General features: G+C 43.3%; 1 protein-coding gene across 1 annotated transcript; it reads right to left on the bottom strand.

Annotated features, from left to right (window-relative positions):
- Positions 1 to 1,078: 1,078 nt before the first annotated feature.
- On the bottom strand, positions 1,079 to 11,555 carry qdpra (quinoid dihydropteridine reductase a). The gene is made up of 7 exons (XM_076739743.1): positions 11,378 to 11,555; positions 11,189 to 11,281; positions 10,562 to 10,658; positions 9,160 to 9,300; positions 6,039 to 6,147; positions 4,301 to 4,384; positions 1,079 to 2,215 (listed from the first exon to the last, which is right to left on the bottom strand). The coding sequence occupies exons 1-7, from the start codon at positions 11,459 to 11,461 to the stop codon at positions 2,113 to 2,115; spliced, it is 711 nt and encodes a 236-aa protein (XP_076595858.1). The 5' UTR covers positions 11,462 to 11,555; the 3' UTR covers positions 1,079 to 2,112.
- Positions 11,556 to 15,832: the final 4,277 nt, after the last annotated feature.

The raw sequence follows: 15,832 nt of genomic DNA, 5'->3' as shown, positions 1-15,832 counted from the left end.
CCCAGCTGTTTCAGGAAATAAGCTTTTGATAAAAAATAAATAAAAGCACATATTCATGACCTGTTTCCAAAGATCCACCTGCTGCTGGGAGCAGAACAGAGGAACTGAAAGGTACTGAGAGACACAGGTACAAAATCCTTTCAATTCAAGGGATGTCCAGCGTGTTTTTAGGACGCATGGAAGCCCTTTAAGCACACAGTGTGGACTTTCTGCCTCTAGGGGTCTCTCAATCAAAACAATGACAACAAAAGATGGGAGTTTGATGACGTCATCATGAGGTCGTGCATTCAAGTTTCACTGATGTTACGTTTAATCACGTCCGCTGACTTCCGTCCTCGCTCTGACGCATCGTCAGGTGTTTCCTGCGTCACCACTGAAGCGACGGAATGAAACGCACCTTTACCTTCAATATTGGAGACAATGTAACAAAAGTTTAGCAGTTCTTAGACATTTTAATGAAGAAATGTTAAATATTTTGCTTTGAAGTGCTCAGAAAAATTACTATTCAAAAACTGAGAATACTGATGAAGAGCAGGGCTGCATATGAAATAATCTCACATTCACTCATTTGCTTTAATATTTCCTATAAAACAGACACTCAAGTTTACTCTTTAGTATTTTTTTATCTGAGTGGTGTACACGTCATGGAAACTACTTTTTTTTTGCTGCATTGTTGGAATGTTTGAGGGCATGTGAAGACTCTTATTCGTCCATATGATGGTACTTCCAAGTACTTCCTCAGTGCTTCTTCAGTTCTGACTGACTGGTGGGGAGGGGCAGGCATTCATCCTCTTGCAGGATTGTTGACCCACCCAGCCATCATGTGAGCCGTCAGAGCCAGCCTGGCATTAATAGGTTCATGGGTTAACAGAAGAGGAGAAGCTAAACGTCTTCTGGAACCTCGAGTGAGTCCAGCTGCCTTTGGAAAGCACTCAGAGGTGAACTACATGCTAAACACGCAGTAAATTCAAATGTGTGATACTGAAACGCTCGAGAACCGCTAATAAAATGGACCTTAAGGTCAGATTATTTTGTACACTGCTGTTTCCGAGGTCGAGAATGAACTTTGAACCTAAAATCAATTCTTTATTTTGACTTGTTTTATTGGGAATGTGACACAGTTACAACACACGACTTAGAAAACCCACAACAGGAACAGACCATCATTTTTTAAACCACGGACACCAAGGACACTTTGAGAGCTACAGACATAAAATAAGGCCACTCCACGTTAAACTGTTGTCCGTTTTGGAGAAGACAGCGGCTTTCTTCGACTCGGAGGTCCCGCCGTGGCAGGAGACCTTCAAGGACGGCAGAGGTACGAACAGAAAGGTCCACAGATCCCAGGTCAGACTGGACCGACACCACCATGTGTTAAATGTCACAGATGTTTAAGAAAATGATCGTCGCTAGTGTCGATATGAAGCTGCTGATATGTATTTTAGGGAAAATGTGTTGAAAAAGTCAAGACAGCTCAATCCTTTTCAGCTACTTTATACATTACAGATAGTGTAGTAACATCGCTATGACACAGAATTACAACGTCTGCTATGACAAATTATTAAGCATTCAGCTTCCAGTCCTGATCAAAAATGAGCCACACACACATTTTAATTTGAAACTTATCCTTTAACACCCTTCACTTCACTGATCTCTGGAAGAATACTTCTTCATGAGTCTTCACAGAGTGGAGGGTGCAGCCTCTAAACTGGCTAATAGTGTTTCACTGTCACTGCAGATTTAACCCGGTCTGATTGACTGTTAGAGTAACTGTAAGAATTCACTGCTAGATGGCGCTGTGAGGCTGCATTTGCAATGAAAGAACTCCTCCTCCTCCTCCTCCTCCTCAGCCCTCCAATACAAACCCATCTCACTGTCTCCTCTCCACCTCCTCATTTCATTCAGTTCCTTCTGTCACCATCTCTCTTCTTCACCTCTACACCCTCATCACTCCTCCTATCTCTCTAACTCTCCTTCCCCGCATCCTCCTCTTCCTCCTCTCCACCACTCCATATCTCTATACTCTCCATCTCCTCATCTCTCCCCTCCTCCCTGCGTCTCCTTCCTCCCCTCCTAACCCCCATCGCCGTCTCCACAGCTCCGCTCTGTCCTCTACTGCGCGGGCATGGCCTGGGTTTCGCCTCCGGAGGTCAGCAGCTGTATGAGGCTTCCTGAGGCCGGCCGGTCCGTCCCTGTGGCCCAGTTGAAGAACATTCTGGAGGAAAACACAGAAATGGAAGCAGTAGTTACACACATCTGTTCTTCCATGTAGTATTATGATGCCTTTTATCCATAAAGAGCCACCTGTACGTCTACTCAAGACCATCACAGCAAATGTCTACATTCATTTCTGCTATTTCCACATTAACACAGCGTCCTCATTTCCATCCTGACTGAGATTTTTGTTGCACCTTAAAGGGTAATTCTTTCATATTTTGAGGGTATAAATTTTTGCAGTTGGCCCAGTAGATCACCTCAGCTGGGTGCTGTGAAACGGGCAGCAATGGCTTTAATCTAATCCTTTCGTGTACTGTCGATGTACGTCCAGTAGAAGTGTTCGTTTTTGCCACTGACGAGACTCAGATTGTCATTCCAAGTGTCTCAAAACATTATGGAAAAGACAGTGAGATCCTTTTTTGTTTAACCAGAAACAGACGACATCGCCCCGTCCAAAGTCACCAGACTCCCTTGACAAAAACAGTCATTTTAGCTCCAGAACACAGAGGCTGCTGTCTATGGCTTTATGAATGAAGTTTGTCATCTGAAAGGCAGAAAGTACAGAGTGAAGCGCTGATAGCAACCTCGCTTCACTTCCCACCACCCAGATTATTTCTATTTCTGTCCTCAGACCCTCATCTGTTTCCTCAGGGATTATCAAACTGGATCAAGTCTCATCTAATCTCCCCTGGCCTACACAGAGCGTAAATGCAAACACAGTTTAGTACTCTCAGAACACGACGTTTCCAATGTTTCCACGACACCAGAAACACCGTTTCTAAGACATGACTAATCCTGAATTAAGGATCAAGCAACATAGTCCAGGGACTGGATGGTTTTTCCTTGTATTTTAAAACATTCATAAATAGGAATATGAATAATGAATTAGTGAAAATCCTCTTCTCCCCTGGCATTGCTGCCATTCTGACAGCAGCAAAAACAGCACTGCAGCTCCTTGATATGAAAAACAACTACATTATGAAGTCATCAGCTCATGATGCAGAGCACGTTCCACTCTGTGACGTACATAAAGAGAATAAACGTCAGAAATGACACACGACAAAGGAAACCTGGATGAGCGAGAGCGACAAGCAAACAGGAAACCCAAACAGAAACACGCACACACACACACCTGTGCCATCCATCATCCGGCACTGACAGACACGTGCACATCTATTTTGCCATCTTGTGGTGAAATGCGTCATTTCCATTCCACTGTCACTCTTTTTTAGTTAACAATAAATCTGACATGCGTGCGAGAACCTGAGTGTATTTATACCATAAAGAGGACCATTTTACTCCAGGAAGGTTTAATTACTGTGATTTATGTGTGTTTTTTAAAGGGAAAACTCTCCTGGTCATGTTCTTTGCATTCTGTCCGTCAGTGTGTTCTCACCCTCTCGTGCACAACTGGCTTAATGTCACTTTCTGTGATCTAAATATGATCTTTAAAGGCTCTCTGGACCGACACTGATCAATCAGAGAGAAATGTGCCCACAGTGGCTTTAACAGCACGGCCTGGAAATCACATGTTTCTGTGTTGGCGAGGGCCGGTCGTGATCAGAGACATGTGGAACACGGAGTCCTGCCCCACCTGAACAATGGCTGTCTGCGCACACACAGTGAAAGACACATACTATTATGTCCTCAGACTCAGTTGAGCAGAATGCAGCTGAAGTCACTGTTTCTGGGCTCAGACCAGAGTCTTTAGCAAGTCTACGCACCTCAAACTGAACACATAAGATCATTTTTAATCTTTTTAATCATGTGGCAGGTTAAGAAGAGCTGCAACAAAACAAAACAAAACAAAGAACACTGAAACAGGCTGATGTTGTAATGGCATTGGAGGGTGGAAGTTTCCAAAATATAAAGCTTTTAATGCAAACATCTTTATTCACAGATCCATGAAAATAAAAATAAATGAATCATGGAGTGGTGTTTTTATGATGTATTTCTGTGATGGCCAAACACAGCAGTTTAAAATGAAACTCCAGAGCAAAAGAAACACTGTAAATCAACCGTCTGCAGCCTGTAAATAAGACAGAAAAACACAAAATGATTCATTATTCGCTTCAGCACTCACTCTGCAATGTACTCCAGCGGCGTCCAGGAACTGAAATCCGCGTTAGGCATGAACTTCCTGTTCATTGGCGTATCCAAGGTAACCCTGTCAAATTAAGGCAGATGACAATCAGGGCGAGCACGAGCGTCTGAGAGGTGGAGAGAAGAAGGAGGGAGCTGCAGCACCCCCCCCCCCCCCCCCCCACACACACACACACACACACACACACACAGAGCACAGACAGAGAGCACTGGGTACAACAAGTCATTTGCATCATGTTTCTGCTCTATTATCATATTCATGACTCCAAATATCATTGTGTTCAATTACGCAGCACGCTTTTCATGCAACCTTTAGTGCAATCATGCTAATATGAACATGCGATGTCCCCGTGGAATAGCTTCTAAACAACACAACATCCTGACCTCGTGTCCTGTGGTATTTAGGGGGGAATCATCATTTAACGTTTAAGTGCAAGAGTGGATTTAAGCTGGAGAAAGATGGCTGATATTTGAACTTAACAGACAAACAATTACACCGCTGCTCTCTGCCTCTCTCTTGTCTTGGACATTGAAATCTTCCAGGAGACAATATTTTCCAACTCTAATGAAGCTTAAGTAGCATCTGACTGTGGAGAGACTGAGGTGGGCATTTCTATAATTACATACTGTCTTTCTGTACATGCTTTTAAAAACATACAAAAACCCTTTCAAACCATTAGGGGGCTTTGCAGGAAGCACAACATCATGGATTTCCACAGATGCTTGATAGTGTTGGTATATGATGGTAGAGCAGGACAAGTGGGGGTTGGGGGATGCAGGCTGCAACAGAAATGCAAGTCATGGGGCTAATGCTGAACAGATGTGACAGCATGCAGGAGAGGCAGACTCAGTCCAGCCTCACGCTGGCGGAAAACACGACCAAGGAGGGAACAGCAGCTGCATACACCCCTGAAAAGCCATTTCTAGCTTCTCACGGTGACACTGCAAAAACACTGGCTTTAAATTCAATAAGCGCACAGAGGAGGCGATAACGCAAAGGCTACTGTGTGCGTCATTCATCTAAAACCAGAGCACAACCAGAGACCAACCGGTGAAATTGGCAGCCTTATCCATCTTTTTATCCCCGCAGCTTATCTTCACCTAGAACTTATCCATCAAGCATCACAAAGGAGTATGAGGCGCAGCTAATTTTACAGCACGACAGCCTTCATGCTCGCTCCTTTTACTGGCGCCGTGCATTGTTGCCGTGTTTAAAGCTGCACTCTGTGAGATGTTTGTGTCGGATACACAGCGCTGCTTTCAACCTAAAGCACAAAACAAGGCTGCAAGAGGAGAGAGAATCCCATCCACATAAACTGAGAGCAGCATTTTGGTCCTGTTTGGTTCATAAAAATCTGCTGCCAACAATAACTAATAAAATGAAGGAGAAGCAAAAAACAATAACCACAACCCAGGGGAGAACATCTCCCGTCCTCTTGTCATAAAGCATCACAGACCATCCAGGTTGGTAAACATGAACGTGCTGCGTGCAGCTTACTAGCATCATGTTATAATATCTCAGGATATTAAGGTTCAGGGAAGTCAAATAGTTTTCTTTTGTTGTTTCTGTCGACATACTTTTTTTATTTTTACTTCAAACCTGGTGCTGTGTGCTGCACCAGATGTATGAGCAAGAGGCTCAGAGCATGTCCCAATTTTATGCATCCTGCGTGCAACAGTATGTAGTTTGTATGTGCAGCCCAAGCGTGTATACTCACGGTAGTATAGCCACAGCAGCAGCTCCTGAGGGCATCCCACTGTTTTTCGCTGCAAGGCTCTGACACAGCTGATGGACGGCCGCTTTGGCCATGCCGTAGCCTACCATGCCTGGGGAGCACAGACAGAATGTTTCTTTCAGTGTCCTGGAGGAAGTTCGGTTTGCAAGAGCAACGTAGATGAATGCAACACACGCTGCGCCCGGGAGTGGCTGACACTGATTTAGTAGAGAGAGGTCAAGAAGAAAAACACCTATCTGGAATGTAGGAGAGGACCATTGTGAGACTTTCACAGCTGAAGGAGTGACCAGGAACAAAGCAGACCAGTTCTTCACTGTTTGTATGAAGGACTGGATGCAGACACATTCAAACTACACTGAAAACATGCCGGCTTGCTTTCTTCTTCTGTGGTTTGTCTGTTTTTTTACACCAGTTTTCTCGCCTTGAATAAGTCCCAGGAATGTTTTGTTGCTTCAGCATCTGGAAGCATTATGTGCCCCCCCCCCCCCCCAACATCTAAAGGGGCTTCAAAAGAATGCTAAGCATCCGCACACCCCCCTAAACCAATCATATGACAGGCTTATAAAGGTCTGACCAATGGGAACAAGGGGTGGTGACACGGCTTTTATCACAGGCTTTTGTTTTGGTGTAAAATCAAAGTGAGCACGGGTTCGGGAGGCCAACAGTCCAAAGACAGAGAAATCAACTCTGCTTTCATTTGCTGCACAGCCTCCAGCTTCAGACATGCTGCGACCCACAGGTCACATGTTCACTCCACGCTGCAGCCAATGCACATCCATCAACAATTAGATCTGCTAATTATCAAATTTGTCCTTGAAAGCCAATCTGGCCTCACTGTAAGCCTTTCCAGAGCAACAGCATGTAAATGTGATGAACATCAGACTAATTAAGGTTATTAATTAAGATTATTCCCACCTTGAGCAACGGTCTTGGCAAATGGTCACTAAGCCATAATTAGCTGAAATAATGCAGGCTACAGGCTGTGTGTGGACGCTACGTTCAAGAAACAACATTTAACGATTAAGTTTGTTCTGATTTTGATTCAGGCCAAAAAAAACTGAGAGCACTGGAGAAAAACCTCCACAGAGACGATGATAATTGGAAATCCATCAATAAGCTTGTGTGTTAAGTTCTTCTTATCTTCAAAGTAGGACGATTAAAACTGAAAGAATGCCTTAACTAGAATATTCTGATTACAACGCTGGTTTACTGATGTGTCAGACTTCATCGAATGTAGGGATTAAACCTGGACTGAGCTTCTGTTCGGAGGTTAACAGGCAGTAAGTTGCTTGAATACAATGAAAAGCATCTTTTGCAGCCAAACACTGAAAGCTATCTTTTGCATATCTTAAAGGATAATCAGTCTGGGGGATTATAAAAACAATAAGTCACATGGAGAACAAGGGGAAGACCCCTGCACTCACTGCCTCTGGGGTTCAACCTCGGTTTGAAATCCTGAATCAAAAGGTTCAGATTATTAAAAGCCCTTCACGTGGTTTGACAACTTTCTTGGTCGGTTACCTTCAGTTTCAGGTAAAAGTAATCTGCTGCTGACCAGCCAGAAAATTAAGCCAATCCCAAAATGATCTGCATTTTCACCACTTCACCAGATGACGTGATACTTTGATGGGAAACCTGCAGAGGTCTGATGTTTCCAGCAGGTACCTGGAGGTTCCTTCATGAAACCGTTTCCGACAACCTTCAACAGAATTAACCTAAAATACCATCAGCTCTGCAGAGGCCGTCCTCCTGCATAAATGCAAGCGAAGTCGAAAGAGAACAATAGATTTTGGGAACGGTATCAGCGCAGTTGCTCTGTCCATGTGGATAATGTGTCAATGTGGAGCCACAACTGCTGAGTCATTCTCCGGCTAAGCCAGCAGCCAATGGGTCTGTGGGCTTTGTGCTGACTGCTGAGCCAGGGCATTATATTGTGGGGTTGGATCTCAGCCCATCACATGGTTGGCTGGGATACAGGAGGCGGGCTGGACATCACATGGCACCACACCAAAGCCTCTCTGGGTGCCACAGCGGCTGACGTGAGGCCGGCTGGTGTCACATTAACAATGGTTAACTATAGGAGGAATGAAAGTCGCTGGCTCGCCATCCAAAATATGTCGATGAGATTTCCTGCGTAAGCCTCTCATTCAACTCTAGAGCCAAGCAACAATTCAATATTATCAATTATGTTCTTTCAAAAGAACATATTGACCATGTAAACTGTCCTTATGAACAACCACGATTCCAAAGAACTCTGGATGCTCCTTTATCCAATCATGTGTTCACAAAGAGGTGAACCTCGCTCCATCCTCGCTCATGATCGACTGAGCCTTTCCAGGATGCCCCTTTCATACCCAATCATGACACTATCACCTGTTACCAATCAAGCTGTTTACCTGTGGAATGATCCAAACGGGTGTTTTTGGAGTGTTCCATATCTTTCCCAGTCTTTAGTTACTCCTAAACCAACTTGTTTGAAACGTCAAAATTAGCAGATATTTACAAAAATCAATGAAGCTGACGAGGTCAGACATTAAATATATTGTCTTTGTGCTGTTTTCAATTGACTATATGTCAAAAAGAATTAGCAAACGATCACGTTTAATCTAATTTATGTAATCCTGAGATGCCTTAATGATCCCCAGTCAGTACGCTGTAATCATTTACCTGGCACGTATCGAGCAGGTTAAAATGAGCGAGCAGGTCAGGCTTGACTAACGGAGCACAGAGCTGCTGATGGACAAACCGCTCGTCGTGGGAAACTTACTGTTTATGAAACACTGGAACCACTGAGCCCCACCGCTTCCACACAGCTCATCAGCTATTCTGTCTTTTACCTCGTTTTGTTTCCTGGATCCATTTTATCGACACCTTTTCCTCACGCTGCTGTGAGCTGTGTGAGATCCCTCGTGCCTCTGATCAGTGTGTCAATTCCCTCGTCTGAGCCCCGCAGCGTTTTCTATTACTCACATTATTTGAATTGGCAGGTTGGACAACAAACACATCTGTGCAATAAAGTCTCCATTATTATCGTCGTCTGCCTGCAACGCTGACGTGACACTCGGCCAAACCAGGTCATCGTGATGACAGGCGTGTGCCTTACCTCCAGTGCCTGACAGAGCTGCTTTAGCGCCGGCCAAAGTCAACAGTCCGCCTTGTTTTAGATGCAGGGCGGCGAGGTGGCTGGAGATGGTGGAGGTCCACACACTCTGTTTCCACATCAGATCTGTGTTTTTGTATAAATCTGAGAGAAACATGGGAAAGTATCACAAAGAAAAATCAATCTGCTGACATACTGTAATCAATTATCTGTCTTATTTGCTGTCTGGCAGAGTCACATGACAGGACTGAAAGCACTCTCATGTCTGTTTGTTACATATAAAGTTTCCACCAGCAGCCAGTATATTTTTCCACTTGTTTATCTGCATTTTATTTCACAGACAGTAAGCACAGATGATCTAATATTATAAAAACAGAGCAGGACTTAAATACACAGACACATAAAAACACGAGGACACACACAATACTTATACACTTAACATTAACCAAGGCTCAAAGGTGCTTTATATGGAGACTGATATCTCGTATTATAACCTATTGCAGAGCCTCTACATAATCAATGAAGAGCTTTTTTCAGTTTCAGCTGCTGCGTAACATCTTTGATCAATGTTGTGCAAGTGGGAGGTTGTTTAGAGGTTGTGCAGCTGTTTAGCTTAGTACAAAGAGGGTAACAGTTAGCCTACCAGCACCTCTGAGGCTGCAGCCGCACACCAGCTTCACAGCACACTGTAGTATGAACATTGATGGATATCTTGCCATGTACTTTTGCTCATCTACAATACTGAATTCTACCATATTATGAAGAACAAAAACTAATTTTTACTCTCCATTTTTAATCCTTTAAGTGTAATTGTAACTGATACTAATTGTGCAACACCGTGATCATTTCTCATACTGTTGCAGCCTTTAGCACATCTGGAGCTCACAAATTAACACTTTATATCGCACTTCTTTCTCCAGTCTTTATGCTAAGCTAACCGGCTGCTCGGGCTAACTTCTTACTTCTTAGTGCTAATGATCTTTTAATCTCTGCCAGAAAAGCCAATTTGGGGATTTCCCAAAAAAAAAAATAAAATAAAATATTCTGTTAAAAACGGCCCTTGAAAGGATTTACAGCAACCCCAAAAGGCTAATAAGCTGCACAGTGAAAATGGATTCTGGTCGTAGCTGTGAGATAAATCCACTCATCTAACTGGCAGAATAAAGACTTGGTGAGTCTCTGGACACACAAAATGAAATATGTTATCAAAATAAGGGAAAAGCTAACAAGTGGGCCTTTGAGCCGAGATTACTTTTTCCACATATAGTGTTGCAACCTCAAACTGCATAAATACAAGTTTTATCGCTGCAACTTATTTACATGGAGTTTAAATTTAACCACGAGTTGCTGCAGGGGATAAATGGCTGATGATTAATGTCACAGCAAACAAAAGCTGAACTCTGACCTTTGGAACTGCAGCTTCCTCCCGCCCATCCTCCTGCCACACACACGATGGCGTCCACCTTCTGTTCCCCTAGTAACTGGGCCACATCTGCTGTCACCTGCGCAAAATGAGAGATCACTGCTAACACCTTCTCATAAAGCCACGGGCGTTTAAATGTCCATGACCGTTCAGCTCACACACCAGCTGGGAAGCTGGAATATATGTCCTGTGCTGCGTTCGAGTAATAAAGACAGATAAAGACATACATAAATGTGGCATACACTATCCCATATGCTATACGAACATAGTAATTACCTAAAATGTCGTATTGTGTTGTATTGTTTACATTTTCAATTATCTTGCTGAGGATTAACTGGATAAATACCATAGAAAATAGAAAACAGTGAAAAGCTGAGGTGTTACATTCACGGCGCCGCTTATCAGCTGCAACAGGCGCTCAACTTTTCCCCTGCTTTTCCAATGTGTCTTTGAACGCACCAAATTATATTTATGTGATTTACATCACGCCATGGCAAACTTCTGCTGGTGGTGGTGAGGGCTTCACGTGCCTGTTAGCTGATGCAGGAACATCTAACATTAAAGTTAGCTCATCGTGTCATCTGTAGCTCACCTGTGCTGCCTGCTCACCTGTGCTGCCTGTTCGGTGAAAGATTCACTCAACTTCACGATCACATTTTCGTTCGCCTCCTCGCTTGCAACCATGTCGATGCTGGCAACCCACTGTGGATTTCACACAGACACACACGGAGAGCCCGTTAGCTAGCTTAGCATTTAGCACAGTGTTAGCATCCAGGAGTGGAAGCTGGTGTCGCTCACCCATCCTTTGGATTTGAAATGTTGGACACACTTCGAGCCCAGAGCGCCTCTTCCGCCGTACACGATCACCCTGTTAGTTGCCATGCTTCCGGTCCGATTGCCTGCGAGCAGTGACAGAAGTGTGGCCGGGCTCCGGGTAAAATACACGGGGAGTGACGGAGAGGAAGGAGGAGGCGTCACTCTGGTTGCGCAACAAGTTGGTGGAACGAATGCTGCTTTCAAAGACTGTTGGACACACCATGATTAATTACAAGATGAACCTGGCGGCATATGAACCTCATTATCCACAGTGGTGGAGGAAGAATTAACATTATTTCTGTTAGCAAAACTACTACTAATACCACAGTGTAAAAATACATTACAAGTAAAAGTCCTGCATTGCTTTAAAGATGTTACTTAAGTGAAAGTAAAATACTTAAAGTATCAAAAGTACAAGCAGTCATTCTGCAGGAAAATGGTGCCTACCAGTGTTTTATGATTAAATCTGATGTTTTTAGATTAATATTACTGCTGTATTAAAAGTTAAAGCACTAATTTGGTTGTATATCATATCATTAGATTGTTATTATCTGTGTATTAATGTAAAAGCAGGATTTTACTGTTGTAGTTGGTTGAGGGGGAGCTAATTTTAGACTATTTTAAATTGGACAGATCACAGTATGTGTCTTTTTAGATGTTGTATTAATATATACTGTGAATTTTCTGAGAAACTGATTGGGAAAAATAACAGTACAGTTTCTTTTTGGCTCATCCAGCAAACCAAAGTTGCATTACTTGACTTTTCTGTCCACTTAGAGGCAGTGGAATGATCTGAAAACACAACAGTGACAGATAAAAGTTGCGTTAGCAAACAATTGCGTGCTTATACACTCATCAGACACAGGACAGCCTTATCATTAATTTGGAGGTGTGCTCTAAGAACCTAATGTGTTCAATATTTGCTTTGCTTTGCTTTGGTCTTCACCAACTCTTGAGAGAAATATCTGGCTGTTTAGCTGCTAAATGCTCCACAATGGTCACCAGCTAGTTGCACATAGTCATTTGAACCATGATTTAAAAATCACTGATTAGTGCAATTTTCAATCAAGTATTGCCATAAAATAGTCCAACTCATTGTTTGAATGACCTAAGACACACAGGGGTATTGAAGTACCTCAACATACACAGTATGCAGAACCTCTGACAAGTCTCCAAATTCAACTTATATCACATAATAAATAATGTCAACCACATTTTGAGCTGATTACAAGCACATAAAGATGCTTTGGTCAACTACTCACACAACCATTCACATGACTTTCATTCTTAAAAACAGGTCGTTTGTGGAGATGGAGAGCAGTACTGCAGTTACAACTTCCAACATTAAACAAACTCATTGAAAAGTTAATTTGCTCTGTTTTCCGTGTTTCTCCGACACAGTAACAGTTCATAGTTTACCACAGAATTTTTGGACAGCTTGGCACTGGTATAATATATGTAACTCCATGTAAAAGGGTGAAGTAGGGGTTAAAAGGCATATTAAACTAATCACTGAGCAGGTTGTTTTATGATTCTGCACTTCACAAAGGTCTGTGTAACCTCAAACAGCGGCAGACACTCGGGATCAGTGATTTGGCAACACATTGGACATTGAACCTGAGCTGGAACCGCTGCAGGGAGACATTAACCTAAAACTAGAACCTGTGCAGGTGTACATGCTGTGCTGTTATAGGTTAGTGGTTATTACTGTAACACTGGTTCAGCAGAAGGCTTTGCTGATTTGTGAATCGCTTGCTGCAGTCCACAGTGGTGAAATAAGCAACAGCAGCTCATTTTACGTGTGAAATTTATGTGGTCTTGTCAGAACTGTGGATATTACAATAAAAACAATGACCAAGGACACGTATTCTTTGCAGTATATGTTTTATCTCTAGAGGATTAAGGACAGAATCAACAATTCCTCAGCGAGAGGACACCAGTTATTTCCAGTTTTGCCTTTGAGAAGCATTGCTCAGGACCTTATGAATGTATGGCCATGTTTCTCCCAACCATTTAGCTTTCATACAGTGAGCACTAGGTGCTGCTGTAAGACTGCGATGCTGATGACACAGCAGTGAGCTACAGCATCTTATTATTGTGCCGCTGTGCTATCTGTGCTGCGCCAAAGCAGCGTGCCAGCGAGACATCCCCGGCTCTCATGAATAATACAAGCAAGATGGCCTTGGCTCCCCTGTCACTGTAGTGAAGCCCCCGATCTGTCACACTCACCTGGATATGACACACACTTCTGCTGCGGGGAATAAATGCTAGGTTTGTCTGGTTTGACATCCACACACACACACACACCCACAGAGAGAGAGAGAGGCCGAGAGAGACAAATACACACTTTCACTTTTTCCAGTGTTGTAAACAAAAGTATTGTTCCGTCCCTTCCAGCTCGACTTCCTATCTCCTGGATAAAAGGTATGGAACACACACACACACACACACACACACACACACACACACACACAACACACACACACACACACACATTTCTTCAGAGTGTGAGATGAGGAGAAGCTGCATGGCTGATGGGAGTCAGTGAGGCTGACCGAGTTCACTTCTCCTCGAGAGCTGGGTGACGTACCGGGGAACACACAATAATTATGTCCCGCTGTCGGGTTCAGACCTCCTGTGGGCTTCTGACAGCTGACAAACACAAAATTAGAAGTACTCCACAGAAATCTGTGCCAGGCTGAGTATCTGTCAGCAGCTCGGCATCTCACGCCGTGAAGCGGACACAATGATGACTTCAGCTGCAGCAGTTGTTGTTGTAGTGGTGATGGTTACTGGTTTGAATATTGGACGTGGAAATGAGAAAAATAAATCAGAGACTAATGCTCATAAGTTGTTTGCAGCGGCAAGTTGCATTAGCAGATTTCTGTTTTGATGGCTGCAATAAAAGAAACACTAGCTGCTACTCAAAGCTGCACTCACCAACATGTTTAGCCATGCTGGGCATTGCTTTCAGGATGATAATGTCTTTCTGTTTCTCAGCAGCGGCTTTCTTGGAGCACTCTAAATTCATGAAAACAGTCTCCACTCCTTCAACAGCAGAGGAGTTTTTGAGCATGGAGCTTAATCAGGATCAAGGATGCAAAGTTTTGCTCGTTGCAAAGCCCCGAGATGGTGAGGAGTGGAGTATTTTCTCTGAAATGTAAGATATCCTTCATAGTTTTCCACATCTTCATCACTTAAACATCCACAGATGCTTTTGAAGGAGGTGGAATTGAAATATTGGATTTTCACAGTGACAATATGTCTCAGTCTGGACTTCTCATCATATACACTTTCCAGTGAGAAGAGGGTGTAAGAGTCCAGCTTCTGTCCCTGCTAGCAGCCTCGTGGGCTTTATCTTTGTGACAGCTGTAAGCACCTCTCCCACCTTCTTTTATCCTCAAGCTCTTCGACTTGACTGTGATTTCAGATGTGAGGTGTAACTTCAGCAGCTGTCAGTGTTATCACCCAAATCGAACGACCTCGAGGCCTCCCACATGTCTATAACTTATGGTTTATAAATCCAATTTTTCTCATATGTCTTGGTATGAGCATTGTTTCATCCTTTAGTGTATCCCCCGTGTGAAGCAGGTCTAACCTACACACTGAAATAAAGTAACTGAGAGGCTTTTCAGACGAGCTTATGTCTCAACAGGCTTTTCAACTTAATTTATTCCAATCTTAACCCGAAAATGAACTGCAAATGACCAAAACCTGCAAATGAAGTCAAGTTTGGAGCAACAAGCTAAATGCAAATGGAGCTCTTTCTTTTTTGGCCACCTGGGGGCAGCAGAAATAAGCAGTGGACACACATTTTAAACTGATACGGCGAATTTGACACAAATAGTTGCCTCTATGCACATCCAGCAGACCTGAATCAACATTAGGATTCATTTAACATCAACTCCAGAAGGAAATATCTAGCTTCAGGTACTAAATGCTCCATTACGTTTAGCAGCTAGTGGCTAATTTTGTTTGTCTGAAGAAAAACGGTAAAAGTGTGGCCCATAAAACCAAAACAATGAGCTAAAAGATGCTTTTCAGCTACACGGAGCAGAGTCAGGTGATAATTCTCTGTGGCTTCAACACTACCAGCATGTAACCCACTGAAAGGTCACAACTGACTAAACAGGAGCTTGATATGTTCAACAGTCATCCTGTCTGTTTCTATGATGTCGATGCAAATGAACACGTGAAGAAACCGCTGAAACCAAAGCATCAGTGCAGACTGAAACATGCCTTTGACTCCCAGGACGAGTAACAGGTCAGATGTCATGAAGTCAATGAAGCTTTGAGGTCCCTGAAAATCGTTTCGTATTGTTCTAACGCCTCACTGAGCTGCGGGCTGCAGACAGAGTCTCACAATTTCAGGTGTCCAGGTGACATTTTTGCCATCTGACCAAACAAAGAGAGTCCACAAGCACTTAACTGCTCCTA

The sequence above is a fragment of the Chaetodon auriga genome, chromosome 9, assembly GCF_051107435.1.
Source record: "Chaetodon auriga isolate fChaAug3 chromosome 9, fChaAug3.hap1, whole genome shotgun sequence".
NCBI classification, from domain to species: Eukaryota; Metazoa; Chordata; class Actinopteri; order Chaetodontiformes; family Chaetodontidae; genus Chaetodon; species Chaetodon auriga.
Note: the sequence above shows the minus strand (reverse complement) of the source record. Positions and strands in the feature narration are given on the sequence as shown.